At 38.1% G+C, this 22,613-nt stretch overlaps 1 protein-coding gene across 1 annotated transcript; it reads right to left on the bottom strand.

Moving 5' to 3' along the window:
• Positions 1–14,879: 14,879 nt before the first annotated feature.
• On the bottom strand, positions 14,880–20,151 carry SEC61G (SEC61 translocon subunit gamma). Its single transcript, XM_045864947.3, has 4 exons — positions 20,005–20,151; positions 18,290–18,388; positions 16,942–17,044; positions 14,880–15,054 (listed from the first exon to the last, which is right to left on the bottom strand). The coding sequence occupies exons 2-4, from the start codon at positions 18,381–18,383 to the stop codon at positions 15,045–15,047; spliced, it is 207 nt and encodes a 68-aa protein (XP_045720903.1). The 5' UTR covers positions 18,384–18,388; positions 20,005–20,151; the 3' UTR covers positions 14,880–15,044.
• Between the last annotated feature and the right edge of the window lie 2,462 nt (positions 20,152–22,613).

The raw sequence follows: 22,613 nt of genomic DNA, 5'->3' as shown, positions 1-22,613 counted from the left end.
AGCTCCCTGGCATGGGGTGGGACAACTCCGCCCAGGCAAAGACACCTGAGAAGCAGCAGAGCAGGCCCCTCCCCCAGACTGGAAGAACAGGTGGACAACAACTTTCTGGATCCCACAAGACCGTAAAATTTCAGCACTAGGGGGAAAATAGTATATTGAGCTCCAGGTCATTTCTCACGACTCATTTATCTTTCAGTCTAAAATTTTCCTTTTTTTTTTTTTTTATCTTTTTCCTGTTTCAACTAGATTCTTATTTTACCAACTTAGGTTTTTAATCTCTTTTTAACTTTTATTTTTTACATCTATATTTTATAGATATATGCTTCATTTTAGTCCTTTTTTCACTCTATTCAATTATATATATATATATATTTATATAAATTTTGCTTTCTTTGCAATTTGGGGATGTAGTGTCTTCTAATACACAAAACAAAATTCAATCAGGAACAAGTGGATCACCCTGCTTTGTTAGTCTCTCCGCCCCCCTTCTTTTTTGTTGTGTTTTGTTTTATTCTGTTTTACTGTTGTTTGCTTTTCTTTTTCCAACAACTTTGGATATACCTAGGGTATATTTTCTTTGGGTTGTGGTTGATAATTTGTACTCTCCTCATTTGCTCACCCATCCTTCTCTGGGCAAAATGACTAGAAGGAGGAATTCACAACAAAAGAAAGAACCAGAGGCAATGTTCTCTGCCACAGAGCTAATTGATATGGATGTAAGTAAGATGTCAGAGATGGAACTCAGAATAGCTATTATAAAGTTAATAGCTCAGCTTTAAAAAGCACAAATGACAGTAGAGAATGCCTAAGGGCAGAATTGAGATCTACTCAGGCCGAACTTAAAAATGCTATGAATTATTATGCATTCTAAATTGGATGCTCTAACAGCTAGGGTAAATAAGGCAGAAGAGAGAATTAGAGATCTAGAGGACAGGCTGATGAAAAGGAAGGAAGTTGAGGAAAAGAGAGAAAGACAACTCAGAGCCAATGAAGAAACGCTTCGAGAATGTAATGATGCTCTGAAAAGAAAAAAATGTCAGAATTATTGGGGTGCCTGAAGGGGTGGAGAGAGAGAGCAGTACAGAAGATATATTTGAGCAAATCATGGCTCAGAACTTTCCTAATCAGGCAAAGGAAACAAGCATTCATGTCCAAGAGACAGAGAGAACCCTTCCCCAAATCAATAAAAATAGATTAACACCCCGACATGTAATAGTGAAGCTTGCAAATATTAGAGAAAACTGAGAGCAGCTCAGAAGAGGAGATTCCATACCTATGGAGGGAGGAACATCAGAATAACATCAGACCTATCCACAGAAACCTGGCAGGCCAGAAAGGGCTGGCATGATATATTCAGGGTACTAAATGAGAAGAACATGCAGCCAAGAATACTTTATCCAGCAAGGCTCCCATTCAGAATGGAAAGAGAGATAAAGAGCTTCCAGGACAGACAGAAACTGAAAGATTACGTGACCACCAAGCCAGCCGTGCAAGAAATATTAAGGGGGATATTGTAAGCAAAGAGAGATCCCAAGAGTAACATAGACCAGAAAGAAACAGACAATCTACAGAAACAGGGACTTTACAAGTAATGCAATGGCACTAAATTCATATCTTTCAATACTTACTCTGAATGCAAATGGGCTAAATGCTCCAATCAAAAGACACAGGCTATCAGATTGGATAAAAAAACAAGACCCATACATATGCTGTCTATAAGAGACTCATTTCAGACCTAAAGACACCTCCAGACTGAAAGTGAGGGGGTGGAAAACCATCTACCACACTAATGGACCTCAAAAGAAAGCTAGGGTAGCAATCCTCATATCAGACAAATTAGATTTTAAACCAAAGACTGTAGTAAGAGATATAGAGGGACACTATATCATACTGAAAAGGTCCATCCAACAAGAAGATCTAACAATTGTAAATATTTATGCCCCCAACATGGGAGCAGCAAATTACATAAACCAATTAATAACCAAAGTAAAGAAACACATTGATAATAATACATTAACAGCAGGGGACTTCAACACCCTATTCACAGCAATGGACAGATCATTTAAGCAGATCAACAAAGAAACAATGACTTTGAGTGACACACTGGACCAGATGGACTTCACAGATATATACAGAACATTCCATTCTGAAACAATGGAATGCACATTCTTCTTGGTGCATATGGAACATTCTCCAGAAGAGAACACATACTGGATCACAAATCAGGTCTCAACTGACACCAAAAGATTGAAATTATCCCCTGCATATTTTCAGACCACAATGCTTTGAAACTTGAACTCAATCACAAGAGGAAATTTGGGAGAAACTCAAACACTTGGAGGTTAAAGGGCATCCTGCTCAAGAATGAATGGGTCAACCAGGAAATTAAAGGTGAACTTAAAAAATTCATGGAAACTAATAAGAATGAGAACACATCAGTTCAAAACCTCTTGGATACAGCAAAGATGGTCCTAAGAGGGAAGTACATAGCAATACAAGTCTCTCTCAAAAAACTAGACAAATTTCAAATAAACAAGCTAACCTTACACCTAAAAGAGCTGGAGAAAGAACAGCAAATAAAGCCTACACCAAGCAGGAGAAGTGAAATAATAAAGATTAGAGCAGAAATCAATGAAATAGAAACCAGAAGAACAGTACAACATAATGAAACTAGAAGCTTGTTCTTTGAAAGAATTAATAAGATCGATAAACCCCTAACCAGACTTATCAAAAAGAAAAGAGAAAGGACCCAAATTAATAAAATCACGAATGAAAGGGGAGAGATCACGACCAACACCAAGGGAATACAGACAATTTTAAGACCATATTATGAGCAACTATATGCCAACAAATTAGTCATTCTGGAAGAAATGGGTGCATTCCTGGAAACTTATAAACTACCAAGACTGAAACAGGAAGAGGCACAAAATCCGATCAGACCAATAATCAGCAAGGAAATTGAAGCAGTGATCAAAAACCTCCTAAAAAACTAGAGTCCAGGGCCAGATGGCTTCCCAGGGGAATTCTACCAAACATTTAAAGAGGAAATAATACCTATTCCTCTGAAGCTGTTTCAAAAAATAGAAATAGAAGGAAAACTTCCAAACTCATTCTATGAGGCCAGCATTTCCTTGATCTCCAAACCAAAGACCTCATCAAAAAGGAGAATTACAGACCAATATCCTTGATGAACATGAATGCCAAAATCCTCAGCAAGATACGAGCCAATAGGATCCAAAAGTACATTAAAAGGATTGTTCACCACGACCAGGTGGGATTTATTCTTGGGCTGCAAGGGTGATTCATCATTTGCAAATCAATCAACATGATAGATCACATTAATTAAGAAAAGACAAGAACCATATGATCCTCTCAATCAATGCAGGAAAAAGCATTTGACAAAATACAGCATCCTTTCCTGATTAAAACTCTTCAAAGTGTAGGGATAGAGGGAACATACCTCAATATGCCATCTATGAAAAGCCCACAGCGAATATCATTCTCAGTGGGGAAAAACTCAGAGCTTTTCCCTTAAGGTCAGGAACACGACAGGGATGCCCACCCTCGCCACTATTGTTCAACATAGTACTAGAAGTCCTAGCCTCAGCAGTCAGACAACAAAAAGAAACAAAAGGCATTCAAATTGGCAAAGAAGTCAAACTGTCAGTCTTCACAGACGACATGATACTTTATGTAGAAAACCCAAAAGACTGCACCCCAAAACTGCTAAAACTCATACAGCAATTCAGCAACATAGTAGGATACAAAATCAATGCACAGCAATCTGTTGCATTTCTATACACTAACAATGTGACTGAAGAAAGAGAAATTAAGGAATCGATTCCATTTACAATTGCACCAAAAACTATAAGATACCTAGGAATAAACCTAACAAAACAGGTAAGGATCTGTACTCAGAAAACTACAGAAACTACAGAACACTTATGAAAGAAATTGAGGAGGACATGAAGAAATGGAAAAACATTCCATGCTCATGGATTGGAAGAATAAATATTGTGAAAATGTCTGTGATGCCCAGAGCAATCTACACATTCAATGCAATCTCTATCAAAATATCATCGACATTTTTCACAGAGCTGGAACAAACAATCCTAAAATTTGTATGGAACCAGAAAACACCCCAAATAACCAGGGAAATGTTGAAAAAGAAAACCAAAGCTGAGGGCATCACAATGCTAGACTTCAAGCTATATTACAAACCTGTGATCATCAAGACAGCATGGTACTGTAAAAAAAACAAACACATAGATCAATGGAACAGAACAGCGAGCCCAGAACTGGACCCTCAACTCTATGGTCAACTAATTGTTGACAAAGCAGGAAAGAATGTCCAATGGAAAAAAGACAGTCTCTTCAATAAATGGTGCTGGGAAAATTGGACAGCCACATGCAGAAGAATGAGACTGGACCATTCTCTTACACTGTACACAAAGATAAACTCAAAATGGATGAAAGACCTAAATGTGAGACAGGAATCCATCAAAATCCTAAAGAACACAGGCAACAACCTCTTTGACCTTGGCCACAGCAACTTCTTGCAAAACATGTCTCCAGAGGTGAGGGAAGCAAGGGCAAAAATGAACTATTGGGACCTCATCAAGATAAAAAGCTTCTGCACAGCCAAGGAGACAGTCAACAAAACTAAAAGGCAACCTATGGAATGGGAGAAGATATTTGCAAATGACATACAGATAAAGGGCTGGTATCCAAGATCTATAAAGAATTTATCAAACTGAACACCCCAAAACAGATAATCCAGTCAAGAAATGGGCATCAAACATGAACAGACACTTCTCCAAAGAAGACATACATAAATGGCCAACAAACACATGAAAAAATGCTCCACATCACTCACTTGTCATCAGAGAAATACAAATCAAAACCACAATGAGATACCACCTTACCTCAGTTAGAATGGCTATAATTAACAAGACAGGAAACAACAAATGTTGGCGAGGATGAGGAAAAAGGGGAACCCTCTTACACTGTTGGTGGGAATGCAAGCTGGTACAGCCACTCTGGGAAACAGTATGGAGCTTCCTCAAAAAGTTGATAAGAGAGCTACCCTATGACCCAGCAATTGCACTACTGGGTATTTGCCCCAAAGATACAGATGTAGTGAAAAGAAGGGGCACCTGCACCCCAATGTTCATAGCAGCAATGTCCACAATAGCCCAACTGTGGAAGGAGTCGAAATGTCCTTCAACAGATGAATGGATAAAGAAGATGTTGTTCATATATACAATGTAATATTACTCAGCCATCAGAAAGGATGAATACCTATCATTTACATTGACGTGGATGGAACTGGAGGGTATTATGCTAAGTGAAATAAGTCAATCAGAGAAAGACAATTATCATATCATTTCACTCATATGTGGAATATAAGAAATAGTAATGTATGGTGATTAACGTAACATAAAAAAAAAAAAAGAAATAGTGCAGTGGATGATAGAGGAAAGGAGGGAAAACTGAATGGGAAGAAATCAGAGAGGGAGCCAAACTGTGAGAGGCTCCTGACTCCAGGAAACAAACTGAGGGTTGTGGAAAGGGAGGTGGGTGAAAAGATGCTGTAACTGGGTGATGGGCATTAAGGAGGGCACGTGATGTGATGAACACTGATTGTTATACACAACTAATGAATTATTGAACACTACACCAAAAATGAATGATGTACTATATGATGGATAATTGAATATAAATTTAAAAAAAAGAAAGAGAACAAACTGAGGGTTGCTGGAGGAGGTGGGTGGGGGGATGGGGTAACTGGGTGATGGGCATTAAGGAGGGCACTTGATGTAGTGAGCACTGGGTTTTATATGCAACTGATGAATCGCTAAATTCTACCTTGAAATTAATAATACACTATATGTTAACTAACTTGAATTTAAATAAAACCAAAAACCAAAAACTAAACAAAAAACAAAAAATAATAACAAAACTCATCAACAAAGAATGTGAATTGCACTAGAAGTAAATTTCTTGGCAGCACTATATTATCAAAGGCAATTAATTATAAATATCTTCAAAGTTCTGAGGGAAAACATTTAAGTTGTTTAGAACCAAGTTTTTCATATGCAATAAAACTATCAATCAAGTGTGAGATTAGACTAAAGATATTTTGATCTCTTACACATTTTACTTAGGAAGTTATTGGTGATAAATTACAGCAAAATAAAAGAACAAACCAAGCAAGTGAAAGATTTAGAATCTGGGAAACATTATCACTAATTCAGGGAAACCAAAGGAAGAAATGTCAGAACGATGCAGTGCGTCAGGTCAAGAAAATACTTTGTCTGTACTGGAGTGAAAGGACCAAGGGTTCCAGAGGGAGGTGGGAAGGCATGCAGAGAAGGGAAAATGCCATACATGTGATACTCCTTGAGACACAGTGATAAAGGCAGAAAATGTTAAGGAAAATCGAAATAAAAACATAAACACACAATATACAGAAAGCTGATCAAAAAAGAAACGTAACCGTAACACATTATTTGGCTGGGACCTTAGCAATATTTATTTTGTTACGGTAATGTAAACACCATTTATTAATTTTTTAAGTTTTAGAATCTACATATTTACAAAGCAAAAAATGACAAGAGTAAGTGCTATCAAGTCTGAAAATGTAGAAGTTCAAAGGGTGAGAGCTGAGAGGTGATGGAAAGCAGCCGCCAAATAAAGAGAGAGACAAGTCCACAAATATCCTCATCCTCAAGGTGGGGAGTTAAAAAAAAGATACTGCCCACATTGTTAGAACAAAAAATAGAGGTGTAAATATACTGTTCAAAGGCACAAAGGTAGTCAGGGCAATTAAGAATAGTTTATACTAGGAAGATGGAGAAGGAAATCAGCAGGCATGTAAGTGAGCTAAAGCATCATCTATCCTAACAGAGAAGCAATAGTATATCTAAGTAGGTGAACCTAGAAATAAGTCCTATGATTTTTGAGATTAAGAGAATTACCAGAAGAAACAGCTAAAATACAAGTTAGGCTTCTAGACCGTGGGACTGGCAAGTCGAAGGGTTGAAGCTGAAGGTTGATACTATTTACAAGCCTCGGCACCACTTGACTAAAAACCTTGCTCCTTAATCAGTTTGATAAAATGTATGTGTGTGAAAGGTGCAAAGGTTTATAGCTACAGAATATGGCAGGTACAGACCATAAAACTAGGATATGAGAAATTCACATTGTCTTTTTTGACTAATAAAAGTTAAACTGTTCCAAAGCCCCATCCTATAAGTTGTCAGAAATTCAACCTCAGCTGTTTACAAAGATTGCCCCACCAGGCCCTGGGTCATGCAAAGGCTCTGAGGGCTTATATAGTCTTGAACATTCAAAGAACCTCAGGTCTTCAGTCTATGGCTGATTGTTAATGATGAGTTCATTATCTGACTCTTCTGTCCATTTATTTATTTATTTATTTATTTATTTATTTTTATTATGTTATGTTAGTCAACATACATCATTAGTTTTTGATGTGGTGATCCACGATCCATTGTTTTCATATAACACGCAGTGCTCCATGCAGTACATGACCTCCTTAATACCCAGCACCGGGCTAACCCATCCCCCCACCCCCTTCCCCTCTAAAACCCTGTTTATTTCTCAGAGTCCATAGTCTCATGGTTTGTCTCTCCCTCCGATTTTCCCCCTTCATTTTTCCCTTCCTTCTCCTAATGTCCTCCATGCTATTCCTTATGTTCCACAAATAAGTGAAACCGTATGATAATTGACTTTCTCTGCTTGACTTATTTCACTTAGCATAATCTCCTCCAGTCCCATCCATGTTGATGTAAAATTTGGGTATTCATCCTTTCTGATGGATGAGTAATATTCCACTGTATATATGGACCACATCTTCTTTATCCATTCATCTGTTGAAGGGCTCCTCTGTCCTTTAGAGGCTGAAAGCAGTAACCCTCTGCCCCTCCCACTTCATGAGTACAAGCCTTTTTTTAAATAAAATAGAATACAATTAATAGAAAATAAAAGAATGCACAGCATGTAGTTTGAGTAAGGCTAAGTATTATTACCTGAAACTTGTTTCACATATTATGTATTTTTGTTTTACACATTATGTACTTTTTATTGACCCTAAACATTACCCCTTATTGACATTTATTCTATATGTCTTACTGCTATAGAAAATTCAGATATTCAGTCTAGTTTACAAGTATAGTTTTGCAACTGCTGGTTCTGACTATGGCTTAGTCTAGGTCTGGTCATGTCAACATTAAGACCCATAATATTGCCAGAGGGCATTTAGAATAGGTGAAAAAACTTTGTACTCTTAATAATCTTATTTGTGCAGAAACTAATTCAGACAATCCAGGTCAGGTAAAGGAAACAACTGAGCAGAACCCTGAAAAAGAAATACTTAGCAAGTGATGAGTGTTTGGTATTTATTACTTTTGTTTTTAATATAAGTTTTAATAATGACAAATTTGACAGAAATTAATTATAAACCATTAAAAAAATGACTCCATATTGATAATAGATTAGTAAGTTAAATAAGTAAATACATAAATACATACACACATAGATGGAGAATGGAGTTCTACTTACGGTAGAATTCTGAAGGCCAATCATAAATGAGATGGGAGTGCTGGAATGTCCTCATTTGTAAAAGGAGAATAGATTTGAGGATCTTGTATGCTTCTTCAAATGCTAACACTTTTTTTCCAAGTTTAGCTGCTCAAGTTTGTCTGTGAAGACTCTTATATTACCATGTTATTACTGAACAATAATACATTGGGGAAAGACTAATATGTAATAAATATTGGGAATGGCCAGCATATATTTCTTTCAATATACAGCATATAAATACACTTGTATATGTACACACACCCTCACACACTACACATTCATATATATATATACTCTTGAATCCCCCCTCTTTTTTTCATTAAGGACCATAAGGACCATGTAGTATAATAAAAAAATATATATGTTTGGTCCTTGTTCCTGGTTCCTGGCACAGAGCTCCTAAAACTCTTGGAATTTCTTGTGATAGGGGTGTCTTTTGTTAATTATAAGGAGCCTCTTTTGACCACATTTGAATTTAGGCTAATGAGATGACTCTTGGCAGGCCCCCAAGCGGCTTCAGGATGGGGGCTGATGACTGAAAGCCAACCAGAATTAGACAGAGGATTCCTCTGCGTCAAAAGAGGCTGGAAATTAAATCTAATCAGCAATAGCTATGGATTTAATCAACTATATCTACATAAATGAGGCCTCAATAAAAACCCCCACATGATGGGGTTCAGGGAGTTTCCCTGTTGGTGAGCACATCAATGTGTTAGAAGAGTGACACATCCAGAGAGGACACAGAAGCTCTGCATCCTCTTTCCCCTCTCCCCCGCTCATATCTTGCCCTCTACATCCTTTCCATTTAGCTGTTGCTGAGTTGTATCTTTTCTAATAAAGATAAAAGTAGAGCACTCTCCTGAGTTGTGAGTCATTTCTAGGGAATTATCAAATCTGAAGGGGGTAGATTGTGAGAACCCCCACATTTGTGGTCAGCCGGGCAGTAGTGTGGGCTGTCTGGGAACCCCATTTGCAATTGGCATCTGAAGTGAGGGCCACCTTGTGGGACTGAGTCCTTTAACTTGTTTGAGCTGATGCTAACTCTAGGGAGACAGTGTCAGAATTGAAATGAATAGTTGGATATTCAGATGGCTTCATAGAATTGGAGAATTGGTATGGAGAAATGACACATACTTGGTGTCAGAAGAAAACACTACAGACCCAATGAGTGCTCTTGAACTGAAGGCCGGCTTTGGTGGGGTATGGACCTTTACAGATACCTTACAGTCCTCTCTGAATAAACTAGATCACAGAAAAGCACTTTAGAAATCATCTTCCCCAATTTCTTCAGAAACTAAACAGGTAAAATGTGCAATTTTTATTTTTTATTTTTAAAATTATTCAAGCTATCTCTACACCCAACGTAGGGCTCAAACTTACAACCCCGAGATCAAGAGTCACATGCTCTATTAAGCCAGCCAGCACCCCCCAAGTGCACCATTGAGATCGCGACTTCACAGCTTACTACAAGGACCGACCGTGCCATTTTCTGTTGTCTGCAGCGCTTGTACTTCTTTCTACCCTACGATGACTAGGGAAGTGGTCAAAATAAATTGTTACCAACAGGACTTTTTGCACCCTCTTTACACGGCCAGGGTGGAGGTTACACACTTTCTTCTTGCTTCTTAAGCAAGCACACCTTCTGGGGCACCTGGATGGTTCAGTCGTTAAGCATCCGCCTTCAGGTCTTGTCACGATCCCAGGCTCTCTGCTCCATGGGGAGCCTGCTTCTCCCTCACCCTCCCAATCCCCCTGCTTGTGCTCGCTCACTCTCTGTCAAATAAATAAATAAATAAAATCTTTTAAAAAGAAAGAAAGAGAGAGAAAAAAAGAAAGAAAGGGAAAAAAGGAAGAAAAAGAAAGAAAGAAAGAAAGAAAGAAAAAGAAAGAGAGAAAAAAGAGAAAAGAAAAAGAAAAAGAAAGGGAAAGAAGAAAGAAAGAAAGAGAAAAAGAAAGAAAGAAAGAGAAAGAAAGAAAGAAGAAAGAAAAAGAAAGAAAGAAAGAAAGAAGAAAGAAAGAAAGAAAGAAAGAAAGAAAGAAAGAAAGAAAGAAAGAAAGAAAGAAGAAAAGCAAGCAAGCCCACCTTCTTATTGTTAGTTCCTAGCCAACTTCTTAGCCAATAGTAGGGAATCAGTTCACTGAATTCAACCTAAATTCCCCCAGGCCTTTGGTAAATGTGAGTTCCTTGCACTTTGGGTTAGGAAACAGACAATGTGAGAAATTATTCTAACATGACTGTGGGCAAGCTGTCTGGACAACAGACAATGCCATATGAAGATAATTTGAACTCCAGCCTATACCAATCGGAGGAAGAAGGCCAGCTAACTACAGCTTCAGTGAACACTGCCTCTGAGGAGGTGGAAGGATCAGAGAAATAAAACAAGATTTAACGTTAAAATACCTATGTTCTTGGCACTGTGCCCACTTTATTCACCCGTATTTTCTGACCTAAGGGAATTCAACACTGAAAGCTGGGCATTAATATTCCCATTCTGAAGATCAGGAGACTGCAGTTCAAAAAGGTTAGGGAAACTTAACCTAAGGTGACACGTTCTAGGACTCTGCCCTAGGCACTGTCGGTGCAACCAACTACTGTTCTTCCCGGCGAGGACAATGAACTTGCTTTGTTACTGACTCAGTTTATTGTGACTTACTGTGACAAGTGTCCTGACATATTTTCACTTGGTTCTGCATTCCTGACCTTCCAAAAAGATGTAATCTCTTTCATGTCTACACAGTTTACCTTCAAAGTCCTTTCACATCTATAGGGATAATATTCTTCTTACTATGGGGAAGGGCAGGGCCTTTTATGCCTGTTATGCTTAGAGAGAATAATGCCAGAAGAGTTTTTTAGGATCATCTGCTCCAAGTGTAAGTCCTTTCTTTCAAGGCTGGCTAGTCCACAGTCAAGACTGCAGGTGGCCCCCAGAATGTCAGGTGTGGCTCTGAAAGCAGGGGAACGAACCTTACAAATTGTACTGATACTAAAAGTAATCACATCTTTAAAAATAAAATAAAATAAATTACATTGCCATATGGAGATACAAGAGGGAATCCTAAATCATTAATGGAGAAGGAAATGATTTCCTATATAGGCCATTGGCAGGGAGGGGAAAGAAGGCACAGCAGGTTAAAAACCCAGAATTGCTACTGTTCCAAGTTGAAAAGCTAAGGAGTATGAAGTTTAAGACCATGGTGCAGGCCTATATGAAGAAAACTAATATACACACACATATATGTGTTCTTTTATCAAAAAACCAACAACCACACATACACATATGTGTGGATTAATTTTCTGATACTAGGTTGCTGGATCCAGAAAAGTTGAGGATTTGCTTTGGGCACTGTACTAGCTCAGTGATTTAAATTATCATGATCTATGTTGCCCTTTTACAAGCAAGGAATTATTAAATCTGCAATGTATACACTTGTTTCCTTCATTTAATAAGCAGTGGCTACTCCATGCAGACACTGCCCTATGCCCTTGGGATTTGGCACTAAATTAGACAAAATGTCTCTCTCCTGGAACTTCTATTTTAGTGGGGCAGACAACAAAGAAAAAATATCCAGGTGTGATGATGTGGTGGCAGTGGAGGGCTAAGAAGTAAATTGTATACATTATTTTGGAGAATACAGTATCAACATTGTCACAGGGTTATTGTGAGGATCAACTGAGAAGGAACAGTCTGAAAACTGTAAGGCCTTATATAAGTATTAATCCTATAAAGCATATGCTCCAACCTCTACTAGTCTGTCAACATTTGTGGTAATATTCATTTAGAAATTCAACAAGTGTTTGGTAGGAGGATGCAGATACATTTTGAATAGTTTGTAATTAGCGAATCGACTGATGTCCTATTTCAATGAGCCATTTCATGATAGCAAGACATTCCAGGAGCCCACAAACCACACTATAAGCAAAGTTGATTAGGAGCTGAAACGCATGAGACAAGCAAATACATGACTGTAAGGGTGGCCGTGGCGTGAGAAGGGGATAGGTTGAATAAGCATCAGAAAATGAGACAACTGCATCCAAAGAATCTTGAAATCTACCCAGAAAAGACCTTCTCTAGCAAAATTATGACCAGTGTGTAACTTAAGAGGTAGAATTCGGCTCATTTTAAACACTTTCAGCTCATTTAAACTTTGACATAAGGTGCTCCCTCAAGCACAAAACACAATGGTGCCTCCTGCACTCAGTTTAAATTAAGTATCATTCATTCCAAGTAGAACCTTCCTAACAAGTGAGAGACAAACGGCCCAAGAACAGATTTGGGAGTAAAACACTGCTTTTAAGCAGTAACAAAGTAACTGGAATTGGAACCAGGACTTATTTCCTACTCTTCTGTCAGGGCTCTGCCATGCTGTCTGGACTATTACTGTCTCCCTCCTTGATGTGTATTTTTCTGTTGACTTTTTGTGGTTATAGTCTAGTGGACTAGGTGGCCAAGCGCTTGCTTTAAGGCATAGGGGTTCATGGAAATGGCAGAACTACCTTAAAAAGGGCATTCTTTTACTTTGGTATAGGTATTTAAACAACAGAAAACCATTAGCAACTGGGGGTCGCCTGGCTGGCTCCGTCGGTAGAGCATGTGACTCTTGATCTTGGGGTTATAAGCACAAGTCCCACATTGGGTGTACAGATTACTTAAAAATAAGATCTTTAAAAAAAAAAAAAAGTATTAAGAACTTTAAAACCTTGCTACTCAAAGTGTGGTCCACATACCAGCAGCCATCAGCAGGGAAAAAGAAATGCATATTGTCAGACCCACCCAGACCTACTGAATCAATCTCTAGGGGTAGAACCCAAGGAGCCACATCCTAAAGAAACTCTCACAGATGATTCTTATACTTGCTAAAGTTTAAGAAGTACTGTTTTATAACACAAACGCACTAGCTCTTAGATACACTAGAATGGTTAATAAGAAAAACCTGTTTTATTTTTCCTACCTAAGATTCAACTGAGTGTGAAGGTTATTCTGTTCTATCACCAATTATTGGTCAGCCTTCATTTTACATGTATAAATATAAAATATGTAATACCTTGTGTCAAGAACCAGCAAGTCAGCAAAATAAAAAATGAACAGCCAAAATACATGCTATCAATAGGGATTCATAATTACTTTTTATCAAAATACTATCCAGTAAGAAGAGAAACACGTTTGCAAGAGGCAAAGCACGTCTACATTTTAGAGTAATTTCTAGCAAACTTTGTATGCGCATATTATGTGCATGTGTGTATGTACATATATACGTTTGTGCATATATACACATATGCACGTACGTGTGCACACACACGCACACCCACACACATTCTGGCTTTAAGGAGCTTAGTATCTGTAAAATGTGGCCATATGGACTCCCTATGATTATAGGTCCACGGCTACTAATTATTTTCTTTCTTTGAAAGCAACCATTCTTTTAAAACTGAAGTAGTTAGCATTTAAAAAATAGGCAGAAAATCAGTTACTATCACTATGAGAAGACTGCTCTCTGCACCATGGATTCCAAAACTGAGGAACACTGCCCAACCATACCAGTTAAGACTCCTGCCTACCTTATTCATGAAGAATCAGAGGACATTCATCAATGTGCTACTAACCAATTAAAAAACATTTTTATTCAAGTATAATTAACATAGTTATATTAGTTTCAGATGTAGGATATACTAATTCAATAATTCTCAGTGCTGCTAACCGATTTATTATAAACATATTAGAACTTGGGAAATAAAGTTCGGTAATTAAACACTGAATAAACAGGCTAAAAAAACTGTTGTTTTTTTCTTCCAAAGGGGAATAAACTCTCTCTCACTACGTTTTTTTAAAAGGGGAAAGAAGGCGATTTTTCATGACATTCAATTACCAGTTAATTCTTCACCTAATTCTGGACTCTAATGTTTATGACAGTGTGACTAGTTTGTCTGAAGAAGTTTTAACAGCTATTTTCAAGAAGCTATTTCAGGTAGCACCTAAACTTCTGCAGGAGCTCCACCTGCTTGTGTTTTGACTGCTTACGGAGAAAACTCCTACCCTACCCTCAAACGGTTTCATTACCTTTACCACCCTTAACTTGCTCTGTTTCTTCTTCCATGATAGGAAAATGTTTATCCAAGAGAGGTGCACTCAGAAAGTACAGTATTTCATTTTAATTTCTTTAAATTAATTTTCTTTAATATGAAGGACAGAAGGAAGGAGAGTAAGAAGGGAAGGAGGGAAAATTACCCATTATTTCCTATCAAATTTGATAAATATCTATGATGGAAAAAAGATAAGTTTGTTTATTTTGAAATTGTTTTAATTTACAAATACAAAACACCGTGGAAGACAAAAAAATGAAAGAAAAACACAAAACATATAGGCAAATTTTTACTCCATGAGCTTCTCAAATCCTCACTTATTCATCAGTCCCCAAGATGAAAAACTCTTCTAAAACGGTATTCAGCCGCCACTGTAAAAGAAAGAAAAATGGTCCATTTCAGTGTATAGAACATTTTAATAACAATAATTATTTGAAATTGCAATACGCTATAATTTTATGGAACTAAAATCAGTTACTTGAGAACCCCAAGAGAGCATAAAGGAGAAGAAACTGTACTTTGAAATCTTGGAACAGAAAAGATCCTTAGAGATGATGTGGTTTCTGCACAGGCTTATCTTAAAAACTCACAATCCTCTTTTGGGAAATGTGTTTAACAGTGTAAGTCTTATTTAACAGTCTTGTCTTTCTGAACAAGACGGAAAATATGAATTACATACAGGACAGTTAGTTGGTTAAGTTTTTCAATTTGATATACAATCAGCCAGTTGAAAATAAAGAATAAAACTAGCTCAACCGTTCCCAACTACAATCACTAAAAAACAGGGGTTTAATCATACTAAAAACAAAAATCACCTTTTCTACAAAAGAACTTCTAAATTTCAAAAGCCTAAACATTGTAACAGTATGTGGAGATATACATTTCAGTATTGTTTAATAATTTTTCTTAAGTAGGCTCCACACCCAATATGGGGCTTGAACTCACCACCCTTGAGATCAAGGGTGGCACGCTCTACCAACTGAGCCAGCCAGGCGCCCCTAGTATTGTTTAGTAATGTTTAAAAAAGAAAAGTAATTGTATTACTAGATGAAAGTAATACGCCTGAAAGAAATACTCCTGAATATATGCTTTAATGTTAAGTATTTTTAATGTTTATGTTATTAAATTGTATTGCTGTAACTAAAATATCCACAACTATGTAAGTCCTTTAAATTATCATACTACGGCTATTACTTTTGACTGCTATAATTGTATAGAAGAGGAAAAACTTTTATCATAAGGAAAATAAAAAGTGGTAATTTAGCCTAATGAAAGAGAAGCTTGTGATTGTATTTCATTTGCTATCATCCCAAAATAACCAGAACAGTGACTTATGCTCTTTTCAAGAGGGGAAAAAAAGATCTTTCGGTTTTACAGATGTCAAAGAATACCATGAAAAGAGTAAAGTTTTGGTAGCTTTTCTCACAGAATGTTTTATTTGGTCTTCATGTTAATGTAAAAACTATCTGAAGGTAGATTTTTAACTCCTTAAACTCTGAAAGAATTTTGTTACTAGAAGACAAGTTTTGGGGGCGCCTAGGTGGCTCAGTCGTTAAGCGTCTGCCTTCGGCTCAGGTCATGATCCCAGGGTCCTGGGATCGAGCCCCGCGTCGGGCTCCCTGCTCGGCAGGAAGCCTGCTTCTCCCTCTCCCACTCCCCCTGCTTGTGTTCCCTCTCTCGCTGTATCTCTCTCTGTCAAATAAATAAAAAATCTTTAAAAAAAAAAAAAAAGAAGACAAGTTTTCTAAGTAACTAGCTGTTGAACAATCTCTGACTGGTAAGATTGGTAAAAGATATTGTGTGTTTGCCATGGAAAGAATTAAGAGAAAGGAAACCAAATACTTGTTTCAAAACCCTCTTGGGAACAATCCGACTAATCTCAATCCAAAAGGGGGCGCTAAGAGTGCCTGTCCTAAACAGCTAGGCCACAATTTAGACAATGAAATAAAAGATTTTCTAGTACAAAACTAGGATAAGTAACAATGTTGGATAGATTAAAAACTCAAAAGTCTTCCCTAAGGGAATCTAGGAAAAAGGAATTTAACAAGGATAATATTCCATTCTTAAGTGCAGAGGGATAGGGAGAGAGAATCTCCAGCGGACTCCCCAAGAGGAGCCTGACGCAGGGCTCGATCTCACAACCCTGAGATCATGACCTGAGCCAAAATCAAGTCAGACGCTTAACCAACTGAGCCACCCAGGTGCCCTTCAATTGGTATTCTATCCTAGACATTGTCTATTTCAAAAAGTTTACTTACACAATGATGTTATTAATAGGGATATGGATCAACTTCACAAAAAAGCCAATGAATCCCATTATAGCAAATCCTATTGCTGTTGCCATGGCAATCTTCTGGAATTCTGGATTTAAAAACACAAAATTTAGATTATTTTTTGCATTGTCATTGCAAGTATAGGAGAGAAAACTAACAGTGACATAAATAAACATACTAGTGTACATTTCTCCTGATAGTAAATATATAATTTTAAATTAAACAAAACATGATATTAAGAAATAAATTGCTTGACAGATTTTTAAATTTTCGTATTTTACTGATATTTAAGGACAAAGAAATAAAGTGGCTACCCATGCTAGTGAATCCACCAACAAGCAACAAAATATTCTACCTTCTTAGCAAATGAATACCAAAAAGAAATGAAACATGAATAAAATATACAGAATGTTTTAAAAGTTGTTATACTGTTAAAAGTATTAATTATAGAAACACAGAACATGACTTTTTTTTATAAATAGGTCTGTTGTCTTTGATATCACAATGAAGCCAGAAATAAAGCTTGAGAAATCAAACTGGGCTGGGCACAATCTTATGTAAATGCTTCCATTTAATGTCATTTCCTCAGGGCGCTCCCCCTGCCCTCCTGACTTGGTTAGTCCTATTATGTGGTGTCCAAACTCCTATTTCTCTTCTATAGTAATTATCACAGCTGTAATTAAAGTGGTAATTGCCATTCATGACTGTCTTCCCTGAAAGATTCTAAACTACCCAAGAGCAAGGACTATTCTCTATTACATGTTTTTATGTATTATACTACATATATACTATAATGTACTATATTCTCTATTACATTCCCAGCTCCTAACTTCGGGCAGCACTCAAATGAATAAAGGTAAACAAATTCTGGTGCACCTTTTAACAGATGAATTACGATAAATAAGAATTTAACTTCCTAGGTTGGAAACAACAATACTGTTGATTTCATGTTAAGGTTTTGCTTAGGGGAGGAAAGGGGAGGGGGGCAGTGGCAGAGCAGGGAGGACTCCAGAAGATTTTCCAGAGTGGAAATGTGGAAGATATTAAAAACTCTGAAGTCATTAACTATGACTAAGGCAAACCTAACATGGAAAGTAAGACTGTAATAGTATTTCACCATTTGAAAATACATAAACAGAAAAATCTGTACAGTGTAAAAAAGTGTATAAAATTTAGGAAGAAGTGACAGGATTAAAAAGCAATAAAGCAAAATTAATCACTACAAATGTTGATGGAAATAATGCATGAGTTATTAAACAGGAAGATTTTAATCAGAGAAAAGACTTAGGAAAATGCAAAGATTTAACCTTTCCCCCCATTTTAAAGCTATTACCTTTTCTGTCAGGTTTAGTGCATCTTTTAACCAGCCGAATTGAGTCCTTCACAAACTGCCGACTTGGCTCAACAAACTGCATTACCTGATCCATGACGCCTGTTTAAACAAAACAAAGGAGTAAAAAGATACTCACTGGTATTCCTTACCATAAAGTACTTGCTCAGGTATATCAAAATGTAAAGGAGACCAGCCAGGAATTCATGTCTGAGATGAGTCAATTCCATCTCATAAAATAAAACAAAAAAAAATACAGATTCCAAGCCTAAACTGACATTATTTTCATAAACTCCAGTGAAACATCAGATCAAAGGCAATAAAAAAAGCACAGGTCTTACCTCCGTTTTTATGCTCCTAACGCAACAGGCTAAATAATTAACAACCCATCCTCTCCTTACCCACTCTGCGGTCTTCTCATTGTTCCTGCTGAGGAACCAGCAACGTTGGGATCCAACAAATATTTTCTATATTTTATCTTAAACGCTCAGAAACCAGTGTCAAGTGCAGTGAGGGCCAACTACGGTGCTGCAGGAGTCTAGACTAGAGGCAACAAGGATTTCAATCTGATTGTTCTAAACTATGGCCACCCCACACTTTCAGAAAAGAGTGTATTTGTGTGGAACAGATCTATAAAATTTTCAGAAGATTAACTAAACCAAGATCCGGATTCTGAGAAGCTATTACCTATACTCCAAACCTCTAGTTTGGACACACCTGTTAAGAAAGCACCACTTACAGTTCATCACATAGGTTCTTCTGAGCCGTGCAAAGCCCAAGAGAAATATCATCCAGTCCCAGCTTTGAGAGCCACTGGTCATGAAAGAATGAGGCCAATTTACTCCTTGCCTCCTACTTTATCTCTAGTGTTTAGACGAGTGGCCAGGCACATGCACACTCAATAAACTTCCGTTAAATCAATGAGTGAGTCCCACTTTAAGAGCAGCTGGTGGTTCAAATCCCTGTCTATGAAATATAAACTCTCTGCGCTCCACTTTGCTCACCCAGGGCGGGCAGGCGGTTTAAAATTCTTAAACATCCTGAGCCAAGTACGTTGGGTCTGCCTGTTTTCTTAGTAGTTCACTTAATTCTTCAAATCCAGTGGGCTAAACTTTACAGACGTCCGAAGAAAGCTAAGGGCTATTTCTTCGCGGTGGGGGGAAGCACAATGCACAACACCGCACTCACTTCCAGCGGAGGGGATCCAGTAACACTCTACGATCTCTCGATCTAGAATCTAGACCAATCCTCCCACCATAGCCCACAGAAGGGGTGGCAGGGCCAGGGCTGAAGACAGCTCTCCCGAGACAGGACGCTACACACAAATCCCCAAAGCCAACCCCGAGGGGGCGCCGGCGGCTGGCCGTTAACTCTGGACTAGAGCACAGAACACACCAACAGCTCCCAACACGTACGAGCCGCACACAGAGGAGGCCGACGCCAAACAGCCAGAAAGCCGAAGCCTGGGCCAGGACTGTAAGCGCTGAAGGGCCAGAGGCCATCAGAGCCACTCTCCTTCGGGACTTTGCTTCCACAGAAGGCCGTGCGAGTAGGGGTGCGGGCAGCTGGAAGCGCCGGACCTCGGTCTCAGACCTGAGCGAGCGGCCCTTCTTACCGCCCGCCGAGAGCCTCCCGGCAACACCCACCGGCTCGCCCACGCCCGCCGCCGACGGTCACAAAGGGTTCACCCCCAAGCCCACCACGAGACAGAGCCTCACCTGCCAGCCAACGACTCAGACGCGAGCGACACGTAGCACAAAAACGAACGGATCTAGGACCACCGGAACCGGAAACCGGTTATCTGGCCTCTAGCCCGCCCACCCTTTCGTTCATTGGTCCTTTACGCGGAGACATCAGTGCGCAGGCGCAGCTCGAAGTACGGCTCGGACACGCATCCCGGAAGAGGTGCGCTGCGGCGCTTGGCATAGATAGCGACCAATCAGAACTCTTACTGTTGGTAGGCGTGTAAGATGATGCGATCTTTTTGGAAAAGGTTTGGCAGTTGGTTATAAAACTAAGCACACATCACCCTATTACCTCGTAATTCCAATTTTAGGTATTTACTGAAGATACATGAAAATATATCCACCTAAAGACTTGTGCCAGAATATAGCACGTTTATTTGTAATAGTCAAAAAAAGGGAAGTGATTCAGGGGTCCATCGAGAGAAGAACAGACAGGATGATGTACAGAAATGTTGAATTACTGTATTGTATAACTAACACTAATCTAACACTGTATGTTAACTGGCTGGAATTAAAAACTTTTTAAAAAGAACATACAAACAAGAAGGTATTATTTCCACAATTAAATGCTATTACACAATTGAGAGAGAAAAAAATGTATCTATGCAACAATACTGATGAATATCAAAAACCTGGTGAGTGAAATAGGTCTCTGAGAAAGAGCGCATACTTTGCAATTCTGTCTTTAAGGAGTTCTCGGCGAGGTAGAATTAATGTATGGTGAAAACAGTGTTTGGAAGTAACGATTGAGGAGGGTAAGGAAACGGGTGGAAATATGTACCTTGACAAGGGTTAGGGTTACACAGGTGTCTTAGTTCAGGCTGCATAACAAAGTACCATAGACTGGATGACTTAACCCATAAATATTTACTTCTCGCAGTTCTGGAGGACAGAAGTCCCAGACTAGGGTGCCCACATGGTTGGGTTCTTGGCAGAGGACCTCTTCCTTGCTTACAGAGGACTGTCCTCTCTTTATATCCTCATACAGCTGAGAGCGTGCTAGTCCTTCCCCTTGTGTGGTACTAATCCCTTCCGTGGGCTCCACCCTCATTACCTAATTACCTCCGAAAGGCCCCACCTCCATCACAGTAGTACTTCAACAAAAGAATGTGTTTGGGGAGTTCAAATGTTCAGTCCATAGCAACAGGTGCATGCATTTCTCACAGCTCATCAAATAGTACTCTTAAGGTCTCTGCATTCCGCTTCATGTAAAATTTGCCTCAAAAACTAAAGCACTATAAACAGATATTGGACCCTGGTCAAACAGGAGTGAAGTATACAATTATCTGCGGTCTACTTAGGTAAAAAGGTGGATGCATGGTTTGATAGAGGAATGGATAGGTAAGTGATAAAGCAAGTATAGGAAAGTGTTCATTGCAGACTCTTAGTTGTGGTGTAGGTATTCACGGAACAATTTTTATGTATGAAATCTTTTGTAATATGGGGGAAGTATACACAGATCACTAAGTCAAGTTTTTTTTTTTTAATTTTGGTCTGACAAATAATGATGAATATAAATTGAAAGTACATGTGATAGAAATTTTAAATTGCCCCTTAATTTAAAAATATCAGTGAAATACTAATGGTGTTATTTGAGATAAGCTGAATTAATGCTCCATTTAGATTCCTGAATCTCTGCCTGAAGGAAAAAAAAGTTAAAAACCCTGTGTAGATAGAAAAAATTTTAAAACATCACATTTAAGTAATAAAGCCTCTGGTTAGATTGATGAATATTTTACTCAGAGTTTTCATCTTTTGTTCCTTAAAGTAGGAAAATATAACCTTTAACTGCAAATGGGATATATGATATTTTTTACACTTATTTTATTTGCAAGCAAGATCTCTTTGCTTCTTTGAAGGAGAGTTAAAAATTATAGCTCTACATCTTCCTTTTATAAACTTTCAAAGTGGGTATTGAAAACATATAACTAAAGTTTTCATTGCATAATTTAAGAAGTTCTACTTTTTCTTAAAAAATAATATTGTATCATATGATGTGATATATGTATGTATGTATATATGTCTATGTTTAGGAAAAGGCTAATTCAAATTTGCTAATGTTTAAATTTTATTACCATTGCCAGTTCTTACCAGTTTACATTTTCAAACTTTAAAGTTCTTTTTTTTTTCTTAAGGTAATAAGATATTTCATAAAGGGATAGTAAAACTCTACCATATCCTGGGTGTTAGGGACGTTCCTACCTTAGAACAAATCCCTGGGAAGCTATGCTTCAATATCCAAGTGGTGAGAACAAACCCCTGCTGGTTTGGCCCTGCATACAGAGACAAATGCTAGTTCCAGAGCTCACCGTTTCGATGTTGATGTCACAACGGCTATCCTTGACTTGTGTCAACTGTGATGTTCTCTTATTTGTTTACTTTCTTCAACTAGGCTTACGTATTTTTGTTCTCTTATCTTTTAATTCTTCTGTAACATCCTGCCCCTCCTTATTCTCCCAACTCTCTATTTCCTTTTACTAGGCTTCCTTTAAATCCCTCTTCTTGGGAATTTATATTTTATTTCCCCTCTAAGATAAATAGTACTTTTATAAGGTAAGAACCACACAACAGGGACGCCTGGG

The sequence above is a fragment of the Mirounga angustirostris genome, unplaced genomic scaffold, assembly GCF_029215605.1.
Source record: "Mirounga angustirostris isolate CCGP_5_RB_7025 unplaced genomic scaffold, mMirAng1.0.hap1 SCAF_12, whole genome shotgun sequence".
Taxonomy (NCBI): Eukaryota; Metazoa; Chordata; class Mammalia; order Carnivora; family Phocidae; genus Mirounga; species Mirounga angustirostris.
This window is presented reverse-complemented; position numbering and strand designations above follow the sequence as displayed.

Bases quoted from the DNA above. Each gene is read 5' to 3' on its own strand.
- SEC61G (XM_045864947.3), bottom strand. From the start codon at position 18,383: ATGGATCAGGTAATGCAGTTTGTTGAGCCAAGTCGGCAGTTTGTGAAG. The intron at 17,045-18,289 runs GTAATAGCTTTA...TTTTAAATCCAG, and splicing joins CACTAAACCTGACAGAAAAG to AATTCCAGAAGATTGCCATG.